This window comes from Macaca fascicularis, chromosome 6 (assembly GCF_037993035.2).
Source record: "Macaca fascicularis isolate 582-1 chromosome 6, T2T-MFA8v1.1".
In the NCBI taxonomy this organism is placed as follows: domain Eukaryota; kingdom Metazoa; phylum Chordata; class Mammalia; order Primates; family Cercopithecidae; genus Macaca; species Macaca fascicularis.
The window spans coordinates 76,854,608-76,879,932 of NC_088380.1; the positions used below are offsets into that span (position 1 = coordinate 76,854,608).

General features: G+C 35.2%; 1 protein-coding gene across 9 annotated transcripts in view; it reads left to right on the forward strand.

Annotated features, from left to right (window-relative positions):
- Positions 1 to 22,210, forward strand: part of TNPO1 (transportin 1) — a 99,124-nt gene extending 76,914 nt beyond the window's left edge. For 3 of the 9 annotated variants that reach the window (XM_005557125.4, XM_005557126.4, XM_005557124.4), the window contains exons 15-25: positions 402 to 488; positions 1,649 to 1,756; positions 1,887 to 2,045; positions 2,126 to 2,213; positions 4,953 to 5,051; positions 5,553 to 5,648; positions 8,504 to 8,579; positions 9,471 to 9,570; positions 12,270 to 12,344; positions 14,488 to 14,630; positions 16,517 to 22,210. In XM_005557125.4, coding sequence (XP_005557182.1) covers positions 402 to 488; positions 1,649 to 1,756; positions 1,887 to 2,045; positions 2,126 to 2,213; positions 4,953 to 5,051; positions 5,553 to 5,648; positions 8,504 to 8,579; positions 9,471 to 9,570; positions 12,270 to 12,344; positions 14,488 to 14,595 — 996 coding nt within the window. In that variant the 3' untranslated portion in view covers positions 14,596 to 14,630; positions 16,517 to 22,210. The remainder of the gene's footprint in view (positions 1 to 401; positions 489 to 1,648; positions 1,757 to 1,886; positions 2,046 to 2,125; positions 2,214 to 4,952; positions 5,052 to 5,552; positions 5,649 to 8,503; positions 8,580 to 9,470; positions 9,571 to 12,269; positions 12,345 to 14,487; positions 14,631 to 16,516) is intronic. The other 6 variants (XM_073993608.1, XM_073993609.1, XM_045393848.2 and 3 more) reach the window with 3 other exon arrangements.
- The last annotated feature ends 3,115 nt before the right edge of the window (positions 22,211 to 25,325 follow it).

Sequence of the window (25,325 nt, forward strand, 5' to 3'; positions counted from 1 at the left end):
CAAAGTGCTGGAATTACAGGTGTGAGCCGCCATGCCCAGCTGCAGAAATAAAAATGTTCTGTAACTTAAAAACTTAGATCTTCCTTGATTGTGATTTTTTTAAGTAATAGATTTTGATTAGCTGTGTGTTTGTTGATAGACTTTTCTTTTTCAGCAGGGATAAAAGATTAGTAGATCACTAGTTCTAGATCTAAAACTAGAACATGGTGATGTAAGTATAAAGGTAGGCAAAAGAAAGGAAAACTTTAAAAGGGAGTGTGCAGAAGTGAGGAATGACTCTTAAAATGCCTTTTGTAATGATTTTACACAATTGCTTAAAATGGATTTTAATTTTCAAAGACTCAGTGGTCTTGTTTACATGTGATAGTGGAAGTTTATATGTTTTTCATCATTGTAAATAGGAATATATTCAGATGCTAATGCCTCCACTGATCCAGAAATGGAACATGTTAAAGGATGAAGATAAAGATCTCTTCCCTTTACTTGAGGTATGCAGGGCTAGTAATATTTAATCTGTTGCCAAGAACACATGTTCAAATCCAAAATGGGTATATGTGATAAGAAAAGTGTTAATAAATTTATATTCTGAAGTAGACAAAGGAAATTATATTATACATGTTGTTTTCTAACCTGCTTTACTTAATTGATAATAAATTATAGTTTTAAGTTCTCTTATGTTATCTACTCTCTATATATAGACAGTAGATAACATGCTGGTATACCAGGGTGTGTGTGTGTATATATCTTTTCACTTATAAATATATGTGAAGTAGTAGGATTTGGTGCCAGTAAGGAGGTACTTTATTTTCTAATTTGAAAATGTTTCCATGCATACTTACTTTTTTGTAACACCCCTTCCATTGCAAACTTGTATATGACGTTGTAGTAACTGAACGCACTATGAAATGTAGTCACTGAAACTTAGAAGTTCGCCAACTTCTACCGTGGATTTCCTTAGCCAGAGAAGTTAAATTTTTTATGACCATGAGCAACAACTAATTCTGGGCCCAACAAAACAAGAAGAATCATTATGGTTCGTTTTTTGTATGCAGTCGTTCCTCAGTATCCTCAAGGGATTGTTTCCAGGACTCCCTGTGGATACCAAAATCCAGCGATGCTCAAGTCCCTTATATAAAATGGTGTAGTATTGCATATGGCCTGTGCATCTCCTCCCAATATACTTTAAATCATTTTAATTTTTTTTCTAAATACTTTTGATTCAAGATTGGTTGAATCCATAGATACAGAGGGCCAACTGTATGTATATTACTTTCCAGTGGGATCTCAGATGTGCCCAGTAAAGTCCATCCACAACATTGACCATGATGGGAGCATGAAATGAATCACTTCAATTTGAGGGAAAAATATGAACACATAATACTCAATCTGTCCTTGAAGGATAATGTTTCTTGTAGAAACTCTTCCTCTGAGTAAACCTGACCTGATTGGCTCGCAAACTAACAGCAATGAATAGCTTCCAAAAGAGATGTTTGGGGAAAAAAAAACAAAAACAAAAGACACCTGCTACTGTAGAAACTAGTAGAGCAAGCTCGTAAATGACCAGGATTCTGTTGAGCACAGTTTAAAGCATTGATCATAATCTTCAGTGTAACCAGAAAATTTAGCATGTGTACTTTATTCTTCCTAGTGCCTATCTTCAGTTGCCACAGCACTGCAGTCTGGCTTCCTTCCGTACTGTGAACCTGTGTATCAGCGTTGTGTAAACCTAGTACAGAAGACTCTTGCACAAGCCATGGTAATTTTTTTAAAATGTCTTTCCCTTCTTGACATGGTGGACATTTTTCCAAAAATAGGCATAATGTATACAAACTTTTTCAGTAGTTAATTTAAAACAAACTTACAAAAAACATTGTGTCTAATTTCAGCTAAACAATGCTCAACCAGATCAATATGAAGCTCCAGATAAAGATTTTATGATAGTGGCTCTTGATTTACTGAGTGGCCTGGCTGAAGGACTTGGAGGCAACATTGAACAGCTGGTAGCCCGAAGTAACATCCTAACACTAATGTATCAGTGTATGCAGGTGAGACGTGAAAGGTGAAAATAAATTGAAGCCTGTTTCTCTGTGTCACATTGGGGTTAATTTCTTCTTATTTCTTGTAGGATAAAATGCCAGAAGTTCGACAGAGTTCTTTTGCCCTGTTAGGTGACCTCACAAAAGCTTGCTTTCAGCATGTTAAGCCTTGTATAGGTATGAATATTTTCTACTGCTATGAATATGGTTTTTTAAAGTTATTTTTACATCAGCTTTGTTTTTTATTATTAAACTGAAATTGCATGGAATCCCAGCATTTATAAATGTACACTTTATTGGTTAAAGTGAAGTTGCTCTGACTGAAACAGGCAAGATGGCAGGAACCCCTAAAATTTCCTTGAGCTTGCCATCATCTCAGCTTTTTAGGCGCTCCTGTTACTGGAGGAAATCTTAGTAATAATACTTTAAAGGACATGCCCACCATGGAAGCCTTGGTACCACGGCCTAGTTAATAGATCCTTTTTTTGAGTAGCCACCTTTTTGGTAGAGGTACACAGAAATAGTAATAATCAGTTTATTATTCTCTAATAAACCAGCATACTTTTTCAGATACTGCAGAAAACTTCCAACAAATGTTACTCTAACTGAGCCTGAGCCTGGTGGCTCGCACCTGTAATCCCAGCACTTTGGGAGGCCAAGGCAGGCAGATCACTTGACGTCAGGAGTGCGAGGTTCGAGACTAGCATAGCATTTGTCTTGGCCTTTTGTGACAATGATAAGGAGTTCCTTGAATGTTGTACCATGAATTGTTCTCAAACCTATGGATTATAAATGCGTTATGGGATTTTTCCCCCCTTTTCTGTATCTCAGCATGCTGGATAACAATTGTTTTAATATGGCCGGGCACGGTGGCTCACACCTGTAATCTTAGCACTTTGGGAGGCCGAGGTGGGCAGGTCATGAGGTCAGGAGATCAAGACCATCCTGGCTAACACAGTGAAACCCAGCTTCTACTAAAAATACAAAAATTTAGCTGGGCGTGGTGGCATGCGCCTGTAGTCTCAGCCACTTGGGAAACTGAGGCAGGAGACTCGCTTGAACCCGGGAGGCGGAGTTTGCAGTGAGCCGATATTGTACCACTACACTCCAGCCTGGGTGACAGAGTGAGACTCTGTCTCAAAAAAAAGAAAAAAGAAAAAAAATTGTTTTAATACTTGATTTAAACCTTAATTTAAAATATTTATTGAATGTTTTATCATCTGATATAATCGTGCTTTTGTGTAATAACCATTTCTCAAAAAACGTTAACATAAATTATGATATATTAAGAACCATCAAGTTTAAACCTAACAGTATAATGAATTCTTATGGGAAGCTTATGATTCTCATATTTACCATCTAATTTAGTTTTTTAGTTGAAATTTACATGAAAGGATTTGATTTTTTTATTATAAAGTTTTTAAGATGTACAAAAGTAGAAAAAATGTAACAAACCTCCTATCACCCAGCTTCAGCTGTCCAGCCATGTTTCCTATATATTGTTGTCAATGGTGAGAGACACATAGATCTCAGATATTTTGGAGCAAATCTCAAACACAGCGTTAGAAGTCACAATATTTTAGTACATACTACCTCTTCTTACAATTGTTTTTTGTTAAACCATGTTTTTTATTCTGAAGAGTTTACTGTGAATTTTACTGATTGCATCTTTCTGATGTCTTTAACATGTTCCTTTGTCCGTTGTATTTACTGTAAATTGTTTTGATACAGAGACTGAGGTTTAATGAGATTTATGTTGTTTTGTTTTTAAGACTTTATAGATGGTATTGTGTACTTTCTTAAGGAGGTACCTACATAGTGTCTAGTTGTCCCTCCTTTTTTTTATGTTATCAATCTTGATGATTGTCTCAATCAGTGATTCTCAAGTAGGGACAATTTTGCCATTCAGGGAACATTTGCCAATGTCTGGAGACATTTTGTTTAACGCTGGAGAGGTGCCTTTGATGTCTAGTAGGTAGAGGCAAAGGATGTTGCTAAACATCTTATACAGGAGACAGCTCCTCTTCCCCCCAACAAAAAAATGATCTGGCCCAAACTGTCAGTATTGCTGAGATCAAGAAACCCTGGCTTACATCTCCTGATTTATTAGGGGTTTAAAAAATTATGATATTCTAATTCTTCATTTAATAATAAAGATGCTTATATAGAGAGACATTTCCCATATCAATAGATTACTGCCCTGAGGTAAAATCATATAGCAAAGGCAAGATAAATACTTGATTCTTTTCTATTTACCGATTTTGAGAAAATGAATTGATTCCTAGCATCCTCCAAAAGTATCTTTGATGTTTCGGAGTTTAGTTTTTGGGTTTTTTTAGTGCCAGTGTGACTTCATGATCTTCAAGCTGTTGTACTGCTTGCAGTGAGAACTTAAGTTGGCTCCCAAGTCCTTTCGTTACGACGAGGTAGTCCACTTATTTTACACATTTTCTGCCTTTGCCTGTAATGTGACATTTTCTGAGAGTCCTTTTTTTTTTTTTTTTAGTGGAAAATGATATTCAGAGACCACAATCAGAGCACAAGAGTGAAAGTTGCTTTAAAAGCCATAATCATTGATTTTTTTTTTCATCTAATTACAAGAGATTACTCTGACCAACTCTTTTTAGTGGCATTTTGTAAAATATACCCAAACTCGTATTTCCTGTTCAACTTTATATGAAAGTTCATTGGCCAGATACTGCTTTCTTAAGATAAACATTACCAACCCCTTTTAAAAATATTTTTAAATACAGTCGCCTTTTTCCACTGATTTTTAAATCGATGTTGCAGTAGTTTTTTTAATGGTGAAACTTGTTATTTCTTGCTTAGATTTTTGTTTCCATCTAGTAGATTTCCTTTAAAATACAATATACTGCTATTGAAAAGTTTACTACATAGTTTAAATTTTTTTTCTAGCTGATTTCATGCCAATATTGGGAACCAACCTAAATCCAGAATTCATTTCAGTCTGCAACAATGCCACATGGGCAATTGGAGAAATCTCCATTCAAATGGGTAAGATGTTTTTCCCTATTTAAAAGCGTAAGGCCTGACACGGTGGCTCACGCCTGTAATCCTAGCACTTTGGGAGGCTGAGGTGGGCAGATCACCTGAGGTCAGGAGTTCGAGACCAGCCTGGTTAACATGGTGAAACCCCATCTCTACTAAAAATACAAAAATTAGCTGGCGTGGTAGCGGGCACCTATAATCCCAACTACTTAGGAGGCTGAGGCAGGAGAATCACTTGAACCTGGGAGGCAGAGGTTTTGGTGAGCTGAGATTACACCACTGCACTCCAACCTGGGCGACAGAGCAAAACTTTGTCTCTAAATAAATAAATAAATAAAATATAAATTTTTAGGTGCCTTGATATTTTTGTGATTGCTTTAATTTTAATTATTTATGTTTCTGTATTTGTATGACACATCAGAGTTAATAAGGGAAGCAAAATTTCACATTGGTATTTTAACGTTCAATTTTTCTGTTTTGTTTTTTTCTTTTTGGGATGATCTCTAGGTATAGAGATGCAGCCTTATATTCCTATGGTGTTGCACCAGCTTGTAGAAATCATTAACAGACCCAACACACCAAAGACGTTGTTAGAGAATACAGGTACCATATGACTGAACTGTTTCAGTGAAGAGAAAATTTGTTGCATTTTAATTTTAATATGCGTAGAGAAACCAAAGCAAAACTAGCTTTTAAAATCAAGCTTATTTTGTATTTAATTGCTATTTTGGATTCTCAGTAATGAAATATACTGTTCCAGCTACATTCTATAACCAGTTTTCAGTGGTTATATATTTAGTGGTATAACCAGAAAAACACTTTTCTCCCCTATTCCAGTGTTTTAATACTTCCTAAAATGGATCCCAGCTAAGATAACTATTTGAACCACCTGAATTTTGCTTTTAAATCAATTCGAAGAGTAACTGGGAGCTGGGAAGTAATTTTTATTTTTTCAATCTGTCCAAATGTGGTCAAAAAGATTCAGTGGCAAATTGGTTAGATAACAATGGCATTTGTAGTTTGTATTTCATCATACAATTTTCTTCGAATTGGGAATTTAGGCAGTATGTTATGGGATTTTTTTTTTTTTTTTTTAGGAAGCTTGTTTCTCTTTTGCATTATAGAGAGCATGTTTATATTAAAGAGTACCTTCCATACTATAGAACACATTTGTGGGTGAATTGAGTCCTTTTCTTTCTACCCTCCCTGATTGCTGCTAACAATCCAGAAAGACAGAAATTTTGTTTTCATTCAGGCACATTCCTTTCTTTACATACTAAGATGATTCCTATAATTTATTTATAATTCAATGAGTATTCTACCAGAATACTAGACAAAGATTAAAATAAGGTTTTCCAAATAAGAAAGTTAATTTTCAAAGGCATTTTTATTTGGTATTTTTAAATTATAGAAAGTTCATTTTATTCTAATGCTATTAAAATTGATAATGTTTACTGGTATGGAAGGAAATCTTTTAATTATGAAGCAGTTATCTGGCTGTTTGGCTGTATGGGTACTGTTTATTTTACAAAGTGAATTAGATTTTCTTGCTGAAAAGTGCAAAAATCTATGTATAGGATGGGTTATGAAATCCTGTTAGGTTTTTATCTTTTCAGAATGCAGTACCTATACATGACATTCAGATTTGAAACACTTGCCATTATAAAATTATTGTTGAACCTAAAAAAACTTCTTTTTATTTTTAAATGTGAATGCTTAACTGCAAATAAATGTTGAGTGTAATGTATATGAAAGTTTCTTGTGGGATATCAGCTGGTGAATTTGTTACATAGTTTATTTAACAAATTGGCTTTATTTATAAGATTATATTTTAAGTATGATTATATCCTGCATAAATAAATGAGTCGTAATGCCCTAAAGTTGATGGACTAAATTGATGTTATTGAGAAACACACTTGGGATTCATTAGATTATCACTTATCACAAGTGGCTGCATAAAGTATTGTTTTCTTTATTACTTACCCAAAAAAGTGGGTTTTTTTTAATTATTAAAATGATTGTCAATGGCTAATACTAGATTTTAGCAGCTTTTAATTACCATTATCTCAGTATTTCATAAAGCCAATTCCTTAGTCTGCCATTAATTTGCTTTTTTCCGATTAATATATATCCTACAGTGAACTTTTTCAATGGACCATCATCTGCTTTATCGCATGTTTCATTGGATTGTTCATACTTGCCTGTTTAATGAGAATGTTGCATAGTTTGTGTCTTTTGAACATAGGTTTTCTTTCTCTTGCTTCATATGAATCTGCTGGATTTTAGTATTATCTGTGTAGTTTGCTTCAAGTAATCCTTAAACATTTTTCTTTACCCCCTACCCTTTTTTTATGAAAGGTTAACCTGTAAGTTTTTGAGAGAACACCATTAAAGCACTTCATGGTTTGTTTTCTGTTTGTATTTTTTCCCGTTGTGTATGAATGTATTTATATGTACGTACCTTTGAATTGCAGAATGCAGTTCCGAGTTGCATTTGTTTTAGCTCTTTGTAAGTTTAAAGACTTCCTTAGTTTTTATGGTGAATATATGTTTGCCCACTTCAAAATTGTAAAAAATAAAATAATAGTGTGTAATTATTATAATGTATTACCTATTTTGTGCTGTACCTTTAGTAGCAGAAACAGAATATTTATGTTTTCCTATGGTCCACATATCATATGTCATTGCAGTGGGCTGTAAATTTCCTTTATTAGAATTTTATTTCAAATATGGCCTAAAGTTAGTGGAGTGTTACCTGAATTACCAGAGGTTTGTCAAAATGAGATTTGACATTGTAGCATAGCAATATTCTAATCCATTCATTCAGTGAGTACCGTGAGACTTAAAATCTGACAGTTGATTTTGATATAAAGTAACAGATTTCCACTGGTTGGTTTGGCAAATGTTAATCAAAAAAAGTTTTAAACTACCAAAAATTTGGTTTAAATTCCCTAGATAATTTCCAAGGAATGGAAATTACTTTCACCTGTATTAGTTTGAGATACTTGAGAAATATAATCACATTTACTGATATTTCCTCAGGAAAAAAAACTAGATTTTATTATTAAATTCTGAAATTTTGGCTGACTTTTGAATGAAGGTTATCTAAATTTGTCCATTTAACTGCTCATCTTATTAACAGAATGATAACTTGACATTCGATTGAGCAAGAAAAGCAATTCATTATGGTTTTTGGTGTTCTCTCAATCTTTAGATTTTTTTACTTCCTTTTGTTTTTCTTTTTCCAAGAGTATGCCATATATGTTGCTGCCCCTTACTTTAGGGGGTGGTAATAAACAGCACTGGTGAAATCTTATGTTTATTATCATACACAAATTCTGTTGGTTTCTGTTTCTGAGTTATTTGTTGTTTTTTCTTTATTTTTTCTCCTTCCCCCCTCATTTGCTCATGTCTTGGTTGGCGTTTGGTGGTGTATAACCGTGATTGCGTTACCTTAGCAATAACAATTGGTCGTCTTGGTTACGTTTGTCCTCAAGAGGTGGCCCCCATGCTACAGCAGTTTATAAGACCCTGGTGTGTATTATTCAATCTTTTTTTTTAATTCATTTTTCTTCACTCTTTCTTTCTCTATCTCACTTTTAGATATATTTTCAGTTGGTTACAAAAATCACAATCCTTTATCATTGCCAACCATGTGACTAATCTTGTCCTATCAGGTTTGTGAGGTTTTTCAATAGCATCGTCATGTATATTTATTTTATGTTGTGGCTAACGACTAATTGATGCATGGGATAAGATTGTCACATGCTTGCTGTGTTAAAAAGCTTGATTATACATAAAAAGCATTTAAATATCCACCAGAAAAATAAAGATGCATGCAAATTCTATAAATTTAGGTTTTGCATTACGTTTCTTTTTTAGAATTAATTTGGAAACTTGGATTGCATTAAGAAATACATGTTTAAATTTGTTACGTATAAAAATATTATTTACTTGTTAATGTAAAAATTAAACATCTACACCATAAGCTATATAGTAATAGTTTATATTGTGGCACTATATCCTATGTTTTGCTTCTTTCAATTGATAATCTTTCAATTCAAATCATTTTAGTAGTGTTTAATGGAATACAAGTCATGAGTACAATTTTAAAAGTTAATTTGGTAATTTGCTCTTCTTGGCTCAGGCTCAGTAATAGTTTAAAATGGGAGATTCAAATGAGTTATCTACTTTATAGATGCAATTTATTAAGAAAATGTGGATTTCACTGGTTCTACTGTATTGAGATAAGATGGGCCCAACAAACAGGAAGTATAAGTAAATGAAACTAAAGCTTTCCGAAAAACTCTTTTAATATAATCATTATCTATACTGTGGTGCTTATTCCATTAAATACTGTCCATTAGTATTGTAATTGAATCTGCTTGTTACTTAAATGCTGAACTCAATTCTGTAATTCAATAGGTGCACCTCTCTGAGAAACATAAGAGACAATGAGGAAAAGGATTCAGCATTCCGTGGAATTTGTACCATGATCAGTGTGAATCCCAGTGGCGTAATCCAAGTAAGATTTCACAAAGATTTGTTTTTAATGTCTGATTAATAAAATTTTAAAGGAAGAAATATTTTAATACTTTAATTATAAAAAGTTAACTGTTTTCAAAAATACTAAAATACAGTTAAACCTTTAAAATGTTTATTTCTTAATATCTTGACATTGTAATACCTTTTTTCCCAAAAATTTTTTGTCATGAAATGAGATAGTAACAGCAGATTGGGACAACAAGGTTATATTCTTGTCTTGAATCAGGCCATGGCTTCTTTCATCCAGATTTCAGACCTCATTTATTTATTTTGTCCCTGCCTCCCATCCCTGGATATCAGTTTGTGGATATCTACACTTAAGAGAGTGACCAAATAGTAGGAATCCTATCTCTCTGTTCTAAATAAAATACTTTGAATCAGATTTAGAAATAATGAATAAAATGAAATACAAATCAGCCATTGAAATTGCTCTAATTTTGAGAGCTTATGATTTATTCATCTTTGTTTTCCAAGTTCAAGTTATATGTAGACATTTTAATTATTTGGCAGTAGTATTGAACATGAGTCCAGTTAAGCATCTGGATCCAACTGCCAATTTTCTAGACACGCAAAACAAAAACATGTTGAATTACACCATGTATATTCAGTGAACAAAAGACTAACTGTGGGACTCTAGGTTAAATACCTGGATTCTTCAGCAGACATGTTTAAGGAAAAGAAAGCATGGAAGGAAACCTGTAGACAAGAGACCCAAGATATATCAAATCAATTTAAAAATGTAGTTGAGGCCAGGCATGGTGGCTCACACCTATAATCCCAGCACTTTGGGAGGCTGAGTTGGGCAGATCACAAGGTTAGGAGTTCAAGACCAGCCTGGCAAACATGGTGAAACCCTGTCTCTACTTCAGATACAAAAATTAGCCAGGCGTGGTGGCAGGTGCCTGTAATCCCAGCTACTCCAGAGGCTAAGGCAGGAGAATTGCTTGAACCTGGGAGGCAGAGGTTGCAGTGAGCCGAGATCACGCTATTACACTCCAGTCTGGGAGACAAGAGCAAGACTGTCTGGGGAAAAAAAAAGTAGTTGAGGGAGGGAAGCGAAGAACTAAACTTTGGTGTCCAGGAATATACACAAGAGTTAGAAAACTGCCCCCAAAAAATGCTTTTATAGCAATAACTTTCTCGCATTTTTTAATTTTCAAGAAAATTCCAACTTTCCACTCCGAGAGGGGTGTTTTGAACATTTTTAAATTGTGACCGTTTGATGTTTCCTAGCTTGTATTGTGGTTTTTCTTATCTCAGTTTTAGAAACGTTAATTCTGTTTTATAAAATTCAAATTGATATAGGTGATAGACATTGAAAACCTACAAGTTAGAGTTAGATAATAACTTCTGACTGATTTCACACTCATAAAATACTCATAACTTACTGTTAGAACAAGCTAGTGCCATCTTGAGAGGTTTCTAGTTACACAATAAGCTTTTGACATTTTCTGGTTTTTTTTTAATACTTAAGAACTTCGTGTGATCTCAAATGTGTGTTAGAGATATCTGATACGACATGTACCATCTTTTTCAAAAGCATCTTCCGACCAGGATTTTATTGTTTCTTTCTCTTTGAATTAATGTTGTAAGATGATAAAAGTAGCACATGTATGATCATAAAATTGCTACCAACTTAAGAGTTGGAGGAAAAGAAAGCATGGAAGGAAACCAACTTAAGAGTTGGTAGCAATTTCTGTTTTATAACTTTTATTTACATACCTTATTTTGGATATGGTTAAAATAAAATGTCATAGGTTTATTTACATTTAAATTTTTTAATCACAAATTCTAGGTATCTGTGCATTTAAATTTTTAACATCAGATTTGGTATTTGGAAGACATAATTGAATAAATTGTGTTAAGCAAGTCTTATTTGCTTAAATAAGCATCTTATACACATACTGTGGTATTACCAAATTTTTTGAAATTAGTGATGTTCTCTGAATTTATTAGTAAAATTTATAGTTGACATGTCAGAAAATCAGCATTATGTTGAATGCTGTTTGTTGAACTGTTAATGTTTCAGTATGATAGGCAAGATTGAGAGAATGTTTTAATGAAATGCTTAAAGCATATTGTCATCTTGTTCTTGTAGTCAGAATAGCCTGATTGTCTTTTAAGGAATTGTCCAAAAGTTGGGTTTTTTGTTCTTGTTTGGATTGGGTATTTGTAATTACATAATTAGTTTTTCTCTAATTTTTGGTTGTTTCACTTAAGTTTTGTCTGAAAATGGACCTTGAAATCACTAATTTCTCTATTTCAAATCAAGGTCATTTAACATATATTTAGCTAGCTTTAAGTTCTTGGCTAGTCAGAACTGTAAGGTCATTGATTTTATGTTTTTCTTTAATCCGGTAAGTGAAAGAGTATTTTTATAGGTGTCGATTTGGTGCTTCCAGTTCATTTCTGATGCTGAACATTTACTGCACAGGGGGTTATTTTGTTGTGTGATGGAGGACGTTAAAGTCCAGTATAAACTGAATGAGTTGAGGTTCCTTGACTGTGGGCTAATAGGGACAGCCATTAAGGTAATCTCTTCTAATTCCTCATGATCATAGTTAATTTTTAAATGTTTCCTTTTTTAAGCTAGATTCTAAACTCCAAGGTTTACATATATCTTTTGCTGAGTTTGACAAATACAATGTCAACCTAAGATGTATTTCTTGCTTGTTACAGGATTTTATATTTTTTTGTGATGCCGTTGCATCATGGATTAACCCAAAAGATGATCTCAGAGACATGTTCTGTAAGGTAACTAATAAGTGTTTATAATGCGTCATCTTGGGACTGTTAATATCCTAGTGGAAAACTTTAAATTATGTTTACATTTTTTACAAAACTTAGGCTCTTCAAGTCAGTATTGATAGTTTATATATATAACTCTTATTCTTGGTAACAAAGTTGGTTTGATCTTTTCTTAAAATACAGCAGTGACTCCTTTTTTTTTTTTTTTTTTGAGATGGAGTCTCACTCTGTTGCCCAGGCTGGAGTGCAGTGGTGCGATCTCAGCTCACTGCAGGCTCCACCTCCCAGGTTCGTGCCATTCTCCTGCCTCAGCCTCCCGAGTAGCTGGGACTACAGGCACCCACTACCACCATACCCAGCTAATTTTTGTATTTGTAGTAGAGACGGGGTTTCACCATGTTAGCCAGGATGGTCTTGATCTCCTGACCTCGTGATCCGCCCGCCTCGGCCTCCCAAAGTGCTGGGATTACAGGCGTGAACCACCACGCCCGGCCTAGCAGTGACTCCTATCTGTAGAGGATGCACTTTGAAAGTATTTTCCCAAGTGTACCACTAGTTTAGGTGGTCCCATTATTCCATTTAAGGAAAATAGTACATGTTTTTCAAGTGGAAATGGAGATTTGGAGTATAATCTGAAAAAGAGTAAATCTAAATGGCCGCCACAGGAGTAAGCCCATGTCATTATTTGCTTTGTTTATGTTTTTGGTGGCGGAGTCTCGCTCTGTCTCCCAGGCTGGAGTGCAGTGGCATGATCTCAGCTCACTGCAACCTCCGCCTCCTGGGTTCAGGCGATTCTCCTGCCTCAGCCTCCTGAGTAGCTGGGATTGCAAGCACGCACCACCATGCCCAGCTAATTTTTGTATTTTTAGTAGAGGTGGGGTTTCACCATGTTGGTCAGGCTGGTCTCGAACTCCTGACCTCGTGATCCGCCCGCCTCAGCCTCCCAAAGTGCTGGATTACAGGCATGAGCCACCGCGCCCGGCCTATTTGCTTTGTCAATACCCCCTTTTGATTAACTCATCAGTACTCAACCACAGTAAAAAATAAAATGCAGTTACACATTTGAATCACCCAAGATTAAAGTTAGTGAACTGTAGTTTGTCATGAGCTCAAAGCTTGTATATTTCCAGTTTGAAAAAATACTACATAAAAATTGTATTACTTGGATGACTTCTCTACTTCTCTGTTTTTTCATTAGTATGGTATCAGATTGCTTAGAGTATGTCTGTTGCTGGAATACTTGCCAAATTCTAAACTTCTCAAAGCAGAGTTTAAGCATATGCTATGAGGTACTTTTAAGAAAGGCAGGTGTATTAGTCCATATTCAGGCTGCTGATAAAGATATGCCCGAGGGCCGGGCGCGGTGGCTCACACTTGTAATCCCAGCACTTTGAGAGAGGCCGAGGCAGGTGGATCACCTGAGGTCAGGAATTCCAGACCAGCCTGGCCAACATGGTGGAGCCCCATCTCTACTAAAAATATAAAAAATTAGCTGGGCATGGTGGCGGACGCCTGTAATCCCGGCTACTCAGGAGGCTGAGGCAGGAGAATCGCTTGAACCCAGGAGGTGGAGATTGCAGTGAACTGATACCGTGCCATTGCGCTCCAGCATGTGCAACAAGAGTAAACTCTGTCCCCAACAACAACAACAAAAAAAGATGTGCCCAAGATTGGGTAATTTACAAAAGAAAGAGGTTTAATTCAACTCACAGTTCCATGTGGTTGGGGAGGCCTCACTGTCATGGTGGAAAGTGAAAGGCACGTCTTACATTGCAGCAGGCAAGAAAAAGAATGAGAATCAAGTGAAATGGGTTTCCCCTTATCAAACCATCAGATTTCATGAGATTTATTCACTACCACCAGAAGAGTATAGGAAAAACTGACCCCATGATTCAATTATCTCCCACCAGGTCCCTCCCACAACACATGGGAATTATGGGAGTACAATTCAATATGAGATTTGGGTGGGCACACACAGCCGAAACATATTAGCAGGGAATGGTGTAGAATCCTACAAAGTTTGAGAATTGCTACTTTAAAATGGATAAAATTTATAAATAATAAAATCAGTTGTGTTGGATTTCAGAAACTATGCAGATCTGTTTTTCTCTTTTGTTAGTGATAAATTAATGGTTTTTCACTCTTACAGATCCTTCATGGATTTAAAAATCAAGTTGGCGATGAAAATTGGAGGCGTTTCTCTGACCAGTTTCCTCTTCCCTTAAAAGAGCGTCTTGCAGCTTTTTATGGTGTTTAATCTAATACACTTAAGCTGCAGTCCCAAAATTAGGGGTAAGTTATAAGAAGTTTGGAAATTTTCAGGATGAAGAAAATTTTGTTAGGGCTATCATTTCAAACTACTAAATAGAATAAAAAGCTATTTGTTTTCTAGAGGTTGAATAAAACATAGCCTCATATCATTCTATCTTGCGCTTTAAATTTAAAATTACTTAAGTGGGCCAGGCGTGGTGGCTCGTGCCTGTAATCCCAGCACTTGGGGAGGCTAAGGCGGGCGGGTCATTTGAGGTCAGGAGTTTGAGACCAGCCTGGCCAACATGGTGAAAACCCACCTCTACTAAAAATACAAAAGTTAGCCACGTGGTGGTGGCACGTTCGTGTAGTCCCTGCTACTCAGGAGGCTGAGGTGGGAATATTGTTTGAACCTGGGAGATGGGGGTTGCAGTGAGCCAAGATCGTGCCACTGCACTCCAGCCTGGGGGACAGAACAAGACTCCATCTCATATAAATAGAAAATAAAATTACTTAAGTGAATCACTTTCAGATTTATTACCTCTGTGGTCTCATCACCAATTATGAATCAACTGTTCTAAGACAAGGTATGAAATAGTTCTCGATTTTGTAATTAGAGCTAAAAATAGATCAGTATCTTTTATTCCTGCCTTTTTATACTCCTCTTCCCTTTCTTCAGAGGCAGGAGAAAAGGGGGGTGGGTTGCTTGTATTTCTACACAGATGGATTAACTGCCCTCTGTGAATTCACATGAACGTTCATAAATGGCCAAAATTTGGCATCAGTGGGTAGTAGAGTTCTGTTTGTAAAAGGACCACTGTCAGGTAACAGTTTAATCTCCCAGTAATCTTACCTTATTTCTTAATATCCTTTTTATCATTAAAACTGTTTAGCATAGAAAAAAGGTCTTACCAGGAAAACCAAGTGACTGGAAGATAGTGGAAATGACCAAATGAAATAGGATCAGAATGAGAATTAGGAACATCAAGAAGGCAAGTGTAGGCAGGGTGTAATGGCCCCCATCTATAATTCCAGCATTTTGGGAGGCTGAGGTGGGAGCGTTGCTTGAGCCCAGGAGTTTGAGACCTGCCTGGGCAACATGATGAGACCTCCATCTCTATGAAAAACATTTAAAAAATTAGCTGGACATGGTGGTATGCACCTATGTTCCCAGCTACTCAGGAGGCTGAAGCAGGAGGTTTGCTTGAGCACTGGAGGTTGGGGCTTCAGTAAGCCATATTCACCCCACTGCATTCCAGCCTGGGTGACAGAGCAAGGTGCTATCTCCAAAATAAATAAATAAATGTTAAATTTGCTTTTCTCTCTTTTTTTATGTAGAATTTGTTTTTTGATATTTACTGAATGTAGTAACCCTACTGTGGTAATGAACACTTCTAGTGCCTTCTAGGCTAAAATATCAGACAACACCAAATAAAAAATGCTCCTTTGTGTTTTGATAGGTTGAATTTTTGTTTGCTTAATATTGAGAATACTGGGGGGGGAAGATGGTGTTTTCATTCTGAGGGTTGTCCTAAAGAAAGGGCTACTTAATTTTCAAGAAAATAAGGCCACTTGTTATATAATAAATAACCAGTTCCCATTGGGTCCCATTTTGCAAAAGGGGATAAAGAATTAGATTAATAGCATCATACAAGCCATATTTCATCTATACAAAGTGTTGTACGCCTGTCTGTACAACTCTGCTACCCAGCTTGGCCTCACTTTCATACCTGATGCAGCACAATTCAGCGCCATAAGAGAAGGAAGCAGTGTAGTTATGACTAACATGATCTTAGGCAATTTGTCCAAACTTCTCATTTTCTTTATGGGTAAAGATAGTATTCTTATTTGATTAATTTTGTGCTCCACTGGCTTTGAAAGACAAACGATCGTTAAAGATAAAATTGTTTTTGTTCTTTTTCTTATAGGTCCTTCAGTCTTGGAGACTATGAGGGAGCCTCTGCACCCAGGGAAAATGTTACCCTTTACAGGGGGGAAGGGTAAACCAGTAGGGAATACAGTACAATCCCAACCCTACTGGGAGGGGCGGGAGGGAGGTGTTGCCGTCACTGTATTAAGTCGATGTTGGGAAACGTTTTAACATCTGGAGCTTTTGTGGGTGGAAATATGTCTCCAGTTACAACTCCGCAGTGGATGTGAAGAAGCAAAAAAAAAAAAAAAAAAAAAAAAAAAAAATCTATTCAGTCTACTCACAAAACAGTACATTGTGGAATATTATGGGGAATTGTACCAAAACAAGAACCATATAAATGATGCCTAGGGACAAGAAAGAGGAACAATTCTACAGCGCACAATAAAGGAAACCTAAGAATGGGAGTTACAAATAGTAAAGAAGCTTTTTTTTTTTTTTAATTTAAAGTTTTTTTATATAAGTTTTCCCACATGATGGGGCCTTGTTTTGCATGTTGGTGAAGAACTACACAAACAAAACTAATATAGTTAAAATCAGCTTGCCTTCCCATAGTAGAAGCAGGTTCTTGGAAGTTACAATTTAAGGTACCCCAAAAAAGTTGGAAATAAAGCAAAACAAACATAAACAATGAAGCACCCTGTGAAATGCCAAATGAGTCACTCCTTTTACCTTTTTTGGGATGGGCAGGGAGGGAGGAATAAATGGGGTTGGGCATATCAAACTAAAGATGACATCTTAATTTTGCATTGAACATTAATGTAGCAGATATAATTTGATGGTTATACTTCATTAGATTTAATTTCTAGGCCAAGATGTTATTTTTTAAAGTGCAGTTTAAGGTTCAGGCATGCATTCTGGCTCATAGTGGTTGAAAGTAATTGAAATTAGTGGGAAAGTAGCATGCTTGCATCACATAGAGTGAGATTGGTATTCATTTACCTATGTTGCGCCAGTTTGTGTTGCAGTTTACCAATTCAATATAGCCCTGCATTTAAAGTTCCTTTTTAAGATTTGTGGATTTTATTTTTTATTAAGAATATAGATATATAAAGTACTGTAGTTACAGGTAGGCCTTGAAATATCTTTTTTAGGATCTGTTAGGATAAGATTGATATTGTATCGTGTGTAACCTGCACAATGTGGAAAGCTGATATACCTGTGCAAAATCTTTGCCTCTGTGCTGTCAGTGTGATGTGCTTTCTGCATGGTTATATACTACTAGTGATTTTATCAAAACTCCTAAAATTTAAATTACATGGTAAAAGATCTGTAAAAGGCTGCATAAATGTTAGTTGGCACATAAAGACAATTGTAGAAGTTGAAAAATGATTGCTATATTTCAATGTTTATTCCCACTCAACATACTGCCTTCTAAGCTTCCCTTTTTTGTTCAAAGCATGATCTTAAAGATATGTTTAAGTTAATGGATGTAATGCAGGGTTCCTACACTGTATTTTGGCGCATGTTGGTGGCCCTCTGTGCCCTAGATATATGCACACAGGGTGCAAGTTAAAAGCTACAGAGTGAAAGTTGGTTTGGATCCTCTTCATTTCATTTGTTTAGCTTTTCTGTTATTTTTCTCTACTTACATGTATTCCTGTGAATAAATCCTTGTTAAGTTAACCCTTTACTTTTCCTTCCATGTGTATTTTCTTATATACTGTGAATGTGAAAACCTAACTGGTACACTTGATCTTGTGTTCATATGAAAGTGCAAGTCTTTATTAATTTGGATTGCCTGAACAGTGTATCCCATGATGAAGGAAAATGGAGAGATTTTTCTTTTTAACTCTGCTGGTCAGAGATGAAGCCACGCCTTTCCATTTTTCAATGCTGCATATTTAATCTGCAACAAAAATGTTAAGCCATAACAGCCTTTTTATATTTTAGTTTGTCACCTTCGCATTGCAGAATAAATACTGAGTAACCATTTTTATAAGCAGTTGCTCCTCTTTGCATGGTTCTATTCTCTAAAAGTGTTGAATGATACAGCCATTGCACTGAAGTTTGAGCTGTGTGCGTGTGAATTTATACTGTTTCAAAAATTTCAAATGCATGGTAGCATGCAGAAAGGTTTTTGTTATTATGTGTGTGTGTGTGTATTTTTTTGTTTTGTTTTGTTTTGTTTTGTTTTAACACGTTCTTTCACCTTTCCTCTACTTTGGCTTTGCAAATTTCAGTCTGTAGAGCCTGAAATTAAATTATTTTATAGTGCCTAATATTTTTAAAATTATAAGTTGGATTCAGAGGGTATACAGCATTTTGCTTTCTAGTACCATTGCTTCACTGGGGACTCAAAATTTTCTTCCCTGTTAGTCTTTAGTAACTGAGTAGAGTAGCTGTTTTATTCTTAGATTATAGTGATATTCTGTAGTGTTTCAAATACTTAGAATAATATGAGAGCTAGTTTAGTATTCTGGAATAGATAATATTTTAAATTGAAATGACCAAATTCAATTTAAAACACATAAAAGCAATCTTCAGTAAAGTTTTTTGAACTTGTGGTTGACAATTCTGTACTGACTAAAGGCAATATTGTCACCTGTCTGGTTAAAAATTAGTTTCCAATTAGGCAGATGAGTAACACTATTAAAAATGCACCCAGCTTTGTAGTCACTTGACATTTTTTTAATTTAAATGAAATTTAATTTGAAAATAATAAAAATAGGTAAATATGACTGGCAACCTAAATTTGTATTGGGATTTTTTCTGTATTTTTCCCCTTGAGGTTATTGTTTCTTCCTAATTTATATTTCAGATACATAGTGTAGAACAGGAATTTGCAGAAGCCATTTAAGTTATCTTTTGAGGTAAGCTCTGATTTAGCATTTATTCTGATAAAACCTAATACATCATGGGATATATATAAAGCAACTTAATTCTTGTGGTGTAGTCTTAATAGTTTTGAATGTTGACTGAATGTCTATGAAATTGTGAGTTTGTCTTTGTTACATTCCAGTGTTTCTGCCTCTTGGCATGCTTAAAGCACGGCTTACTTCATCTGCTCCTTACACACTAAAACGCTGTTAGTGTGCTCAACTACAGAAATAGCCGCTGCTAAGTGATGTAGATTTTCTACTTGAATATTTTTATGTTGTAGGAACCTCAGGAGGTCAGTGTTTACTGTTTTATATATGCCTTCTTTTTCCTGTTTGAGCTTCTCTCTTTGAAGGATTCTAACAGAACAAAGCTGCTGATCAACCTAAGTTGGAAACAGAAAGTGTAATTAATATAACTTAAATGCATGTTTGGCAGTTCCATGTTACAGTCCATTAGTGAGTGAACTTAGTGACACAGGTATTCATTTATTCAGGAAAGAATTTTGCTTTTTGTATTGTCTGATCTCTTCAATGACTTCATACTGTGTTAGAAAAAAAAATCACTTTTTTATATTTTTTGGTTGGTTATTTCCCAAATAATCAACATGTAAATAATCTTTTAAGAGCCAGTTCTGATGCTTTACATTATTGCTACTTGATTTTGTTACGCAAGTTAGATTTCAGAAGAATAGATTTTAAAACACTTAACCAAGCCATTACATCTTAAAAACAAAACAAGTAGCATACATTTTGTAATTAACATATTGATAAACACTGTGATTTTTTTGGTTAAGACTTTTTCATCTGAATTGCTTAAATTGCATATATTGTAAAATAGGATCAGATGTATATTTTAAACTAATTTCAATGGACTTTCCTCTTGAAATGCTTTGTCTACTCAGTTATAAAATATTCAGATACAAGTTTTATCTCAGGTGAATACTCTTGTATTGTTTTTGCTTTGGTGACATGCTTATAAAGGGTCATCCTACTTACATTCTTTGTTTTTTAGTGTATTTCATTGAGACTCTTTCCATTTAGTCTGATTTTTTTCCTAATATTCTAGCAGACTGGGGTGGTATAAAGCCCTCCTGACAAGCCGCCTGCGTGCAGGTTTAACTGAAAATGAGCTACATTTGGTCCTCATTTTCTTCAGACTCTCAAATAGGAAAGTGGACATTTTTCTCCCCTATATAAAATTATTCTACCTAGCAGAAAAGCCAGAAATAAATTAATTACATCTTAAACTCTTTAGTCTAAATTTAAGTCCTTTGCCATGAGGAAAAAGTGTTTTTTTGCTTCATATGGTTAATCTATATTATTCATATTGAATGTATTAACAGATAATGGTGCAAAAGCATTCTTCCCAGGGGAAGAGTGTATCATGCATAACTGCAATTTAAGTCCTTCCTTTGATAGTACTTTAAAACACACACAGCTTTGCTTACTGAATTATTTTTGCAAATAATACAAGGCGGGGAAACTAACTGTTGGTACTAGTATTGTTAATGAAGTGTAGGCCTTGGAACCTTTAAGAAAACTGGTCTTCAGATAGTTATGGGCCTGGGATAATCTAAATGAAAGGTCAGATCAATAATGAGCTGTGTTGTTAATATTATCTGGTAATAATACCATGCAATATAGCATTGTATACCAACGTAGTGCATTTTATACTGTATTAAATGTGGAGATACTTCTAATGCCTCTCTAAAATTAAATTTTACATAAAAGTTAGTTTTATTCACCTTTAGGCTTTCCAGGTGAGTTGTGACTAATTTTTTCATTCTTACGTAGATCTTTCACCCATTAGCATTATTTACGTAGATAATTCTTTATGCCTAGTTATTATACATATTAATTTTAAAGGTACACATTTAAATTACACAATTGTTCATTGTGGTTTGTATTCCAGAATGTATTTTGTTTTTTAAAAGATGCATAATAGCTGAATGTATGCATGACTTTGAAAGAAGTTAAAATGGTGATTTTTTTTCACCTCTTGTACATTTTAAAACCAAGCCAAATCTATTTGCCAAGCAGTGTATCACTAATAAGAAAAGCAGTTTTTCTTTTCATTGCAATTTTTGTTTATCTACCATAGAATTTCCTTATACTGTGGCTTGGTATTATTCAAGATTAGCTATTTCGCAGGTCTTACATCTTTCTGAAAGCCTATTATAATATGGTTAGCCTATAAGGCAGTGTTGGTCCCCTTCTAATGTCGGCCTCATAAAGGGGTTCCACCGTACTTTCCGCATACTACTTTGTTGTTGTTTTCCTTTATGGATATATAAGCAAATTGAGCTTGGGTGATTTTTATGGAGACAATAATTAGACAATACTGTATGATTAGTTTTACTTAATAGATTATCATCTTGTGAGAAGAGATGTTTAAACGTGGTAAATGACTTCATATTACAAAACAGTTTTACACTTAATATGTTAACATTGGGTGCAATAATTTAGTAGCATTAGCTTTAGTTATAAATAACTGGATCTTTCTGCTGACAACTTAGGTTGTATGAGTTACGCTTAAAAGCTTTAAATCTGATGTTTCGTGTACCTGCCACACTATGTTAGAATGTGTCCTTCAAACATATCCTCCTGCAACTTCTCAAACTGTACTAAATTGATATTTCTTGAAGTCTAACTCTGTGCTAACAGATCTCCATTTTAAATAGAATACGGTTTTAATTTTTGATAAGCTGCTGAATTTTAAAGAGAGTTTTTTGGGGCCACCAAATATTTTGGATCATGCAGAGAATATATATTGTACTGTAGTAATTTTGTATTTACATTTGTATGATGTGACATAATAGATGTGAATGTTAATCACTGCTTGACTATGTTAATAAAGTTGTTTAACTATAGATGTTGCACTCTGATTTTTAATGAAAGGAAATGAGTTTTCTTTTTCCCTCTTACCCCATTTGGATCTAGATAAGCCTTATGTTTTTGGGGGTTTTTTCCCTTGTTTTTAGTTTGAGGTTTTGTTTTGGTTGGTTGGTTTTTTTTCCTTAGCTTACACATTAGTACACTTTTGTTGTTGAACATCATTTATTTCTTAAAACGAGTGTTTTCTTATTTGCATAGTATAGTAAAAACTTATTTTTCCACATTTTAACTTAACTCGATGTGTTTTAAACAGTTGATTCTAGGTTCAGCTGTTTGAGGACGGGGGAGATGTATTGTGTAAAAAGGGAATTAAAGGTGAAATTGTGAATATAAAATGTTGATGTAAGGATAAATTGCATGAGTGTGTATGAATGTATATCCTGTTAAGCCTTCCTGTATATCCTTCAAACAATTAAGATTTGTAATTTTGGGAATTAACTTATAAAAGTAATTTTTTCTTCAGGTTGTAATCCATTAATATAGTTGCATGTTACTAATTAAATGTATATTAACATATTTCAGGGAATATGTGTGCATAACTGTCATATGGTTTTTGTTGTTGTTTTTGAGATCCAATCTTCCTCCGTTCCCCAGGCTGGAGTGCAGTGGCGTAGTCTCGTCCCACGGCAACCTCTGCCTCCCTGGTTCAAACGATTCTCCTGCCTCAGCTTCCCAAGTAGTTGGGATTACAGGCATGTGCCATTGCGCCCGGCTAATTTTTATATTTTTAGTAAAGATGGGGTTTCACCATGTTGGCCAGGCTGGTCTCGAACCCCTGACCTCAGGTGATCCACCTTGGCCTCAAAGTGTTGGGATTACAGGTGTGAGCCACCACGCCCGGCCTTGTCATACAGTCTTTTATCTGAGATTTAGAACAGGAAAGAGCCTAAGATTACATCAGTACAATGCAAAAACTTTTAAGAGAAATGAGGCTTGGGTTTCTTTTTCTTTGTTACCTGGCCCTGAAAATATTTGAGATACTTCTGTTGTGTTAACAAGAAAAGAAAATTGGAACTTAGATACCGTGTTCTAAAACACATCCTCAAGAGATTAATATTCTAGAATTTTAGGATTTAGGTTGTGGGGAAAAGATAATTAAAATCAGCCTAATTCTTGTTCAAGATTAGAAACCAAAAGTCATTTCTAAGTCGTCAATATTTTAGTGACACTAAAGCCTTATCCATTTTATGCAAATGATCTTTTCCTTCTCAGCTCAGGTGATTAAACCATCATAATGATAAATGAGTAAGCCTGGCTTAACAATTTTTAGACTGGTGGGCATTCTTGTAATGAGTGCATAATCAGTATAACTCCACAATTTCACGTGGTTCTTTAAGAATGATTGGAAAAGTGGCAGTAGGATCTACACAGCTAACTTTTAATTTCCTTTGTGTACTACACAGTGGAATATGGAATTGCCAAAGCTCTGTCATTTTTTAAATTCTTAATTTCTGAGTCTTGTGTTAATTTGATGTAAAAGTTTAAGAACCTCCTGAAACATCTCCAGTATGTAGATAGACACAAATAATTTACACATTACAAATTGTAAATTTTTTTTTTAATTGAGAGGAGTCTCGCTGTCTCCCAGTCTTCAGTGGCACAATATCCGCTCCCTGCAACTTCCACCTCCTAGGTGACAGAGTTTGGCCATGTTGGCCAGGCAGGTCTCAAACTCCTGACCTCAAGTGAAATGCCCATCTTTGCCTCCCAAAGCGCTGGGATTACAGGTGTGAGCCACCACCCCGGCCACAGTTTGTAAATTTCTAAACCATTGGCAAGAGCAATACGGAGAAGAGTTGTTACACTGAGACCCTTTAGGTTTTTGTGCCAGGCAGTTCATTTATATGCATGTGATTGATGGCAGTCTTACGCTGATGTTTTAAATCTTAAGTATTCTTTTCAAGCTTTGTGTTACTTCTTGAAGAACTTGAAACAATTTTAAGAAAGACAAGTGAACAGTTAAATGAATAGTAATAGAACTACCTAGTGTTAACTGCTAATATTCTTGTGTACGTACATAAATATATGGTGAGTTTGTGTTTTTAGTTATATCCAGAATTGTTTAATATACATTGACACCTACGTATTATTCTATAAGCAATTTATGCAATTATACTGTTGTTGGACATTCCGAAGTTACTGCTAATTTTTCACTCTTAGAAATAAAGTTGTAGTGAGAGTCACAATGCTTCAATGTTTGCAAACATCTGTAGCGATTTCTTAGTGAAACTAGCAGGTCAAAGGTAGTTGGTGTAGTTAAATTACCTTTCAGTTAAATTGTACTAATTTTCATATCCAGCACCAACTTCAGTGGATTCTGTCATGTGTGCTGTAAGTTGTGATTTAATAGCATGATTTTGTATGAAATTTTACATACAAAATCTAGGTTTTTATATTACATATTTAACAGTTGTTTGAGTCTTACATTGCAGGCAGTGTTCTGTGATCTCATGGAGCTTCACATTCTCTTTTAGGGAGACAGATAGTAGTGTGTTAATGGTGGCAAGTACCCATAAGGAAAGGAGGAGATGGAAGGTGATGATAGTGGGGGAGGTTGCTTTTTCGAATGGAGTAAGGAAGTAGGTCTGAGAGGGTGCCATATGAGCAAAACGCTGAAGAAATGATGGATGTCTGAGGAAGATTATTTCAGGTAAAGGGAACAATAAAGACAGATGTCCCCAAAACCGTAATGCGTTTGTGTAAAATAAATGAGAGGGTTCTAATTTGAGCACCCAAAGTAAGGGAGAAGAGTAGATTAGATGTAAGAGGTAACTGGAAGGCCACATGGTATAAGTGTTACATGTGAATGAAGTAAAGGGCCATTGTAGGGTTTTGGGTTAGAAAAGTGATGTAATTGAAAATAGACTATAGCACAAAGGTCAAAGCAAGTAGATGCTTTAGGGAATGCTATTATGAACAGGGAAGAGTTATCAGTGGCTTGAATCAGAGTGTAGTGGGGAAGGTGAAAAGTGGCTGGATATGTTTTGAGGAGGAATCAACATTTGCCAACATACTGGATTTGGGTTGTGGAGAGAAGAATCACAAATGGCTCTTCAGACTTGGCCTGACTTGAGCAGCTAGAAGGGTGGA